At 39.2% G+C, this 5,993-nt stretch overlaps 1 protein-coding gene across 1 annotated transcript in view; it reads left to right on the top strand.

Moving 5' to 3' along the window:
* Nucleotides 1-645: 645 nt before the first annotated feature.
* MTMR3 (myotubularin related protein 3) overlaps nt 646-5,993 on the top strand; it is a 52,200-nt gene continuing 46,852 nt past the window's right edge. The window contains exons 1-2 of the mRNA XM_042781936.1: nt 646-780; nt 1,339-1,455. Of these exons, the coding sequence (XP_042637870.1) occupies nt 646-780; nt 1,339-1,455 (252 nt within the window). The remainder of the gene's footprint in view (nt 781-1,338; nt 1,456-5,993) is intronic.

The following is a 5,993-nucleotide window of genomic DNA, read 5'->3' on the forward strand; positions in this document are numbered from 1 at the left end:
TCCCACATACTCACCCAGTTTCATCAGTTATCAACTCATGGACAATCATGTTTTATTTATATCTCTAGTCACTTCCTCCTTGCTTCCCCTTGATTATTTTGAAGGAAATGCCAGGCATCATATCATTTCATTCTTAGACAATTCGATCTGTATTTCTCAAAAATAAGAATTTAAGATTGAAAAGAGGAAAAAATACTATGTTTTGGTTCTCTTAGAAGAAATGTACTGATAGCCTGTTAGTGCCTAATAGAAATGTTCTTAACCTCTTTGATATTTTTTTTGCGTGTGTATATTCTCTGCTGAACCGCTTGCGGTCGAGTTGACTTCCACTCATGGTAACCCATGTGTGTCAGAGCAGAACTGGGCTCTGTAGCATTTTCAGTGGCTAATTTTTCAGAGTCAGTTTCCAGACCTTTCTTTTCCAGTGCTTCTGGGTGGATTCAAATCTCCAGTCCTTTGGGTAACAGCTGAGAGTTAACTGTCCTCAGCACCCAGGGCCTGTTCTCTGATTAAGATGCCTGATACTATTGGATAGAACAGTTGGGGGAATGAATGGTTTTTCCTTGAGCTTTTCTTTCTGTTCACCTCGGTCACTGGTATCTCATTGTGGTTATGCTGATAGACATGACAGAAAACTAAATATGGATGAGTAGGAGCTTTGAAATTATTGGAAGGTTTTGGCTTTTTCAGGATGAAGAGACTGGACACAGCCTTGAATGCATCCAGGCCAATCAGATCTTTCCCAGGAAGCAGCTGATCCGGGAGGATGAGAATCTTCAGGTAATTTAAAGTTCTTGATTGTATAATAAGTATTGAACATCAGAGTAGCAATGTAGCAAAACCAATGGATTGAAGTACTAGTGCCCTGTGTAGTATTTATTTTTTCTTAAACCATATACATAGTAAGTAGAAACGTATACTGGAAAATATCTCTCATTTTAGAAAGATCTATTGGCATAGTGCATAAAGCACTTGACTGCTAACCACAAGTCTGGTGGTTCAAACCCACCAGACACTCCTCAGAAGGAAGGTTGGGCAATCTACTTCTGTAGTGATACCACCTCGGCAACCCAAGGAGGGGCCGCTATGAGTTGGAGACAACTTGATGGCACATAACAACAGCAACAACAACATTTCCTGATAATGCACTGTTTGAGATGATCTGTGTGTCATTCCTTTAGTAAAATTTGAATAATGAGATATATTTGAGTTATGCTTCCTCACATAATGTGTTTTCAAAGCTTTGGAAACAGGATTTACCACCCATTTTTCAGACCTGTGTTTGAAGACTGCTTTACTGATTCAAAACTCTGAAGTATTTTTTCTTCCATATTGAAGGTTCCTTTCCTTGAACTTCATGGAGAGAGCACAGAGTATGTGGGCCGTGCTGAGGATGCCATCATTGCCCTTTCTAATTACAGACTTCACATCAAGTTCAAGGAGTCTCTTGTAAATGTAAGTGCATACCAACTGTTCTCCTTCTGAGGTAGATAGAGAAGGGAAGTGAAAAACTTGGTGTTAATATTTTCAAAGGGAACAGTCACACAGGGTTGGCTATTAAATCATTGAGTTCTCTTCTTTCTCCTTTTAACATTTAAGGGACACTAGGTTATCAAGCAGCTATATTCAATTTAAAATGGTGCATGTATATGTCAGATGGTTTGTGAGGTGTCCCTTGTTTGGTAACACTGAAAGATTTACTCTAGGTAATGATGTATCTTTAAGCTTTATAAGGGTCCAAAGGTATATAGACTTTTATTCCTCAATCTTTAGTAGTTACCAACTACCTCAGTTAAGGTAATATCCTGGGCCTTTATGTCAAATAATGAGATGTACTTTCAGCTCAGAGCAGACTCTCATTGTAGGATGAAGTTGCTCTAATGGCTCCTTAGTGGTATAAGTATAGATGTTAAGTACAATGTTTGTTTGCATAATGGACTATGTGTTACTGAAGGAAAGGGGGACAGCTCTCAGCTCTCCGGGGTGCGTTTACCCTTTCCGGTTACAGGGCACTCTCAGTGAACTGGTTCTCGCAGCACACCACCGTCATCAATAGTCTCCAGTGAAACCACAAAGGCCCACAAAGGACAGTTCATGTTTTTCCACCAAATGAATGCCGCCTTCTTCACTTTGCCAATATTTTGGCTCTTTGCACTTCAGTCCTAGCGTAGAGAAGTGTGTTAAGATATTTAATGACAGCTCAGGACTGTATGTCTCCATTTAGGTTGTGTGTTTTTAGGTTCCTTTTGGGATTCTTTGAAATCTGTCACTTATGTTCATTTTACTCAGCCGTCCAAAATTACCCAAACTCCTCAATCACCTTCGTTCATTTGTCCAAAGATTCAAGTGGCTGCAGTTTTCTTTGCAGTTGATCTCTGTTAAGTATTTATGTCAGTGCAGCCATTGTGGCCTGCATTCCCTTTAGTTACTATGTTTGGGCTGTGATCATATGTCCTGTTGAGCTGAGTCAGGCAGCTATTACCTGAGTGTTCTGTCCACCAGCTAAAAATATACCAGACTGACCAAGGAAAGGGGCATGCTGTTCACTCCTTATAGCACTGGGTCCAGAAAGGTCCATTTGAAATCAGGAAAAGGGTGCAGACTGCTATAAAAAATCAGCAATTCCCCAACAACTACTGTAGAGGTAATGACAGTAATAATTAGTAGAGCTGCCCAAGTTAATTTTGTGTTCTTTCAGTGTTTCAGTGGCCGGAATCAATGAAGTTGTAATTAAATTGCATGTGAGAATGATAAAGTTTCACATGATTGCATTTCTCCACACATACTATCTTGGCTGATCAGTTTATGATAGCTTATCATTTTATGGTATCAGTTTTCAGAGACTTATTTGGGAGTGGAGATCAGTTTGGGACTAGGGTCTTTTGGAAAGGAAGCATGAATCTAATCATGTCATTCACCAGCTTAAGCTCTTCATTGTTTTGTTTTTCTTCTTCAGTGTTTCCTTGCTATTTCTAAGTTGCTCTGGTGGTGTAGTGCCTAAGGCATTTGACTGCTAACCAGAAGGCTGATGGTTCAAACCTACCAGCCGCTCCTCGGAAGGAAGATTGGGCAATCTACTTCTGTAGTGATACTGCCTCGGAAACCCAAGGCGGGTTCGCTGTGAGTCAGATCTGACTTGACGGCGTGGGTTTTTGGGTCTAAGATGAAGATGAAATGACTTAGCATAGTATCACCGTTATGATCCTTGATCCTTGCTTTTCTGTCTGCTTCTCTGTGTTTCCCTTTCTCCGTTAGTACTTGTAAAACCACTCTCCTTGGGATTCAATGATACCTCATATCTCTGTTCTCTCCTTTCCTGTCCAGTGAACTTCTCTTCATCCTTCAAAACCCAGTTCAGGTGGTAACTACCTCTGAGTAGCCTTTCTCAGTCCCAGTTTCCTCCCTGACAGTTAATTACACCATCCGCTGACTTCTTTTATATCTTGGACACACCTTTACAAGCTTCATTAGATATGTTGTAATTTTTTAGTTATTCTTATTCGTGTCTTTTGGATCTAGAATGTCTCCTGGTGCCATGATACTCAGTAAATACTAAGTGAATTGAAGTTAATGTGGATTGAAAATGGACATTAGGTTATTTTTCCCTGTTTTGGGTTTAAAATTCTTTTTTTTCAAGTCAGTTGGTTTAATTTCAGGTGGTAGAAGATGCAAGGCATAAGAAAGACTGAAGAGCAGACTCGGGGGGGAATCTGGACTGGGTTTACTCTGACCTCACAGCCAAGATTGGAATGACTGCGTGAGAAGAACTAAAGAGAAAATAAACCATTTTACGATGTTTTTTTTTTTGTTTTTTTTAATGGAAATTTATTCTTAAGTGTACAGTAGGCTCCAAGATGATACTTCATTCTAGTTATAGATGGCAACTGATACTGCAGCAGGGAATCCAGATTTTTAAACAGGAACAGAATCAAGGGTCACCTTTGCCTCAGTCACAGAGAACAGCTTACTTTTTGCCAAATTTCTTGATTCTGCCTGTGGCCAGGGGCACTTCCGTATGGCCTTCAATTTTAGCTCTTTGAGTTTCTTCTGCTCCTTTTTTTGTTTCTGTTTGAAAGTCTTTTCTTCCTCATCCATTTCCTTGGCCTGCTTCTTGAGCTGTTTCAGGGGCTTTTTCTTGTCAGCTTTGGGGCTGGACATGGTGCCTTCCCAAAGCTCACTTTAGAACAATGTATTTCTGTGTGAATAGGCTTGTGTACGCTATCTGTATCATCAGTGTTTTGAATGGTAGATGTATGACTAAGTTTACTGGAATTGCTGATCCCTGTTGTGAGAGATAGACACTGTTTATAGAAATGTACCACGACTCTTACTTTTGACCTATTTCTTCATATAAAAGTGTTTTCTCAATATTATTATAACCCTCTAAGCTATGGAGCCTGCATGCCACTTGAATTAAATGAAAAACCCAAGATAATGGCTTTGCACAGAGAATTGATTGTGTAAAAGTGTTTTGGTATTGAAATGACTGTAAGTGTTTTAGATTGAGGGAGACTAGGACTTCTCTCTCTGTACGAGTAGGTTAAAGTCATCACAGTCAGTGCAAAGGTCTTGAACCCGGACATTACTCCAGGGAATTGTGGCTTCTCTGGAGAAGGTCCTAGGTGGTGATAAAAGAGTTGGGGTTGCTGCGCCTTTCACTCTCCCTTCGCCAGCAAATAAGTATTTCTGTAAAACACGTGGGATCAAGAGTTCCCCTTTAAATGTCATTGTATCTAAGTCAAACACGTTTAAACCAAGGAAGCCCAAGTGTGCTGGTATATATTGCGGCATGCCCCAATTTGCATCATTTTGTATGCTTAAATCAACACATTTAGCAGTTTAGAAAATGACTTGCCATTGAGTTTTAAATAGCTACCTGACATCATATGTTCTCTTTTAATTTCACAGCACATTGAGTAAAATGTGTGTGTGGGGTTAGATAACCATATGCATCGTTATTTTAATTGACACATATTCACTGGATATCAGGTTTCCAATTCCTAGGGTAAAGACCTCTGTGCTAGAGTTCATTTGTATCATTCAAATTGTGGATTATTCTCATCCTGTGCTGTCCCCAAACTATATTTATATATTTATTTGAATGATATATATATGTAGCAACACACACACACACAAGTGTATTTCTTTAATGCATAGATAACTTATAAAAAAGTGAATATTCAAGTGGAATACATCAAAGTTTAAAACAATTTTTGTTGTGTAATTTAATAGACTGCCTCTCAGCCTACTGCTTCTGAAATCCCAGTAAGTTGCATGAAAATCCTTAGGTGTTTGCTGCGCCTGTGCTTGGAACAAATTGGTTTTGAGAATTAGATGCTCACCTTGTAAAGCAGCAAATCGTGTCTTCTCTGCATGAGTCCCTTCCCTCTTACAAAGTCCTAGTGATGTCCTATAATGGGAACAGTTTGATGAGGATAAAGCCCCACAGTCTATAAAGCATATAGAATTGTGACCTTCAAAAAATATATACAGAATCTCAACCAGGAGTAATTTGTAAAATCAACATTCAAGTTGAAGAGGACATCAAAACTTGTATTTGTAGGCTGGTCTGTCAACGCCTCTTAGGAAACAGATGGAAGTATAGCAGCTGGAAATATTCTTTCCTTAACGTTTTACATTTTCCTGTTGTCTAACTTAGTATAGCAAAATCTTCCTTCCTCATGCCTCAGAAGGAGGTGATTGTCAACACTTAATGCACTTTGCCACCATTCCCACATACCACTGGCGACATTTGAAACCAGTGCTGGAAGGGTAGCTTGTAGGTGTCAAAGGTAAGCAGTAAAAGAGTTTGAGTCTTTGTGAAGATCTTCCTTCTCTGACTTTTAAATGAAAAGATTTAGTGCCCAGGTTTTCCCTAGTTCATTATAGATTTTAGATTTACACACATTACTCAGTATACTTTCACTGTGTTACTGCCAGTTTTACTTCAAATGTTTATACAAAACCAGCACTTCCCTTTCAGGCTATAAAAA

Source organism: Orycteropus afer, unplaced genomic scaffold (genome assembly GCF_000298275.1).
Source record: "Orycteropus afer afer isolate SDZICR_OR568_19922 unplaced genomic scaffold, OryAfe1.0 scaffold00197, whole genome shotgun sequence".
NCBI classification, from domain to species: domain Eukaryota; kingdom Metazoa; phylum Chordata; class Mammalia; order Tubulidentata; family Orycteropodidae; genus Orycteropus; species Orycteropus afer.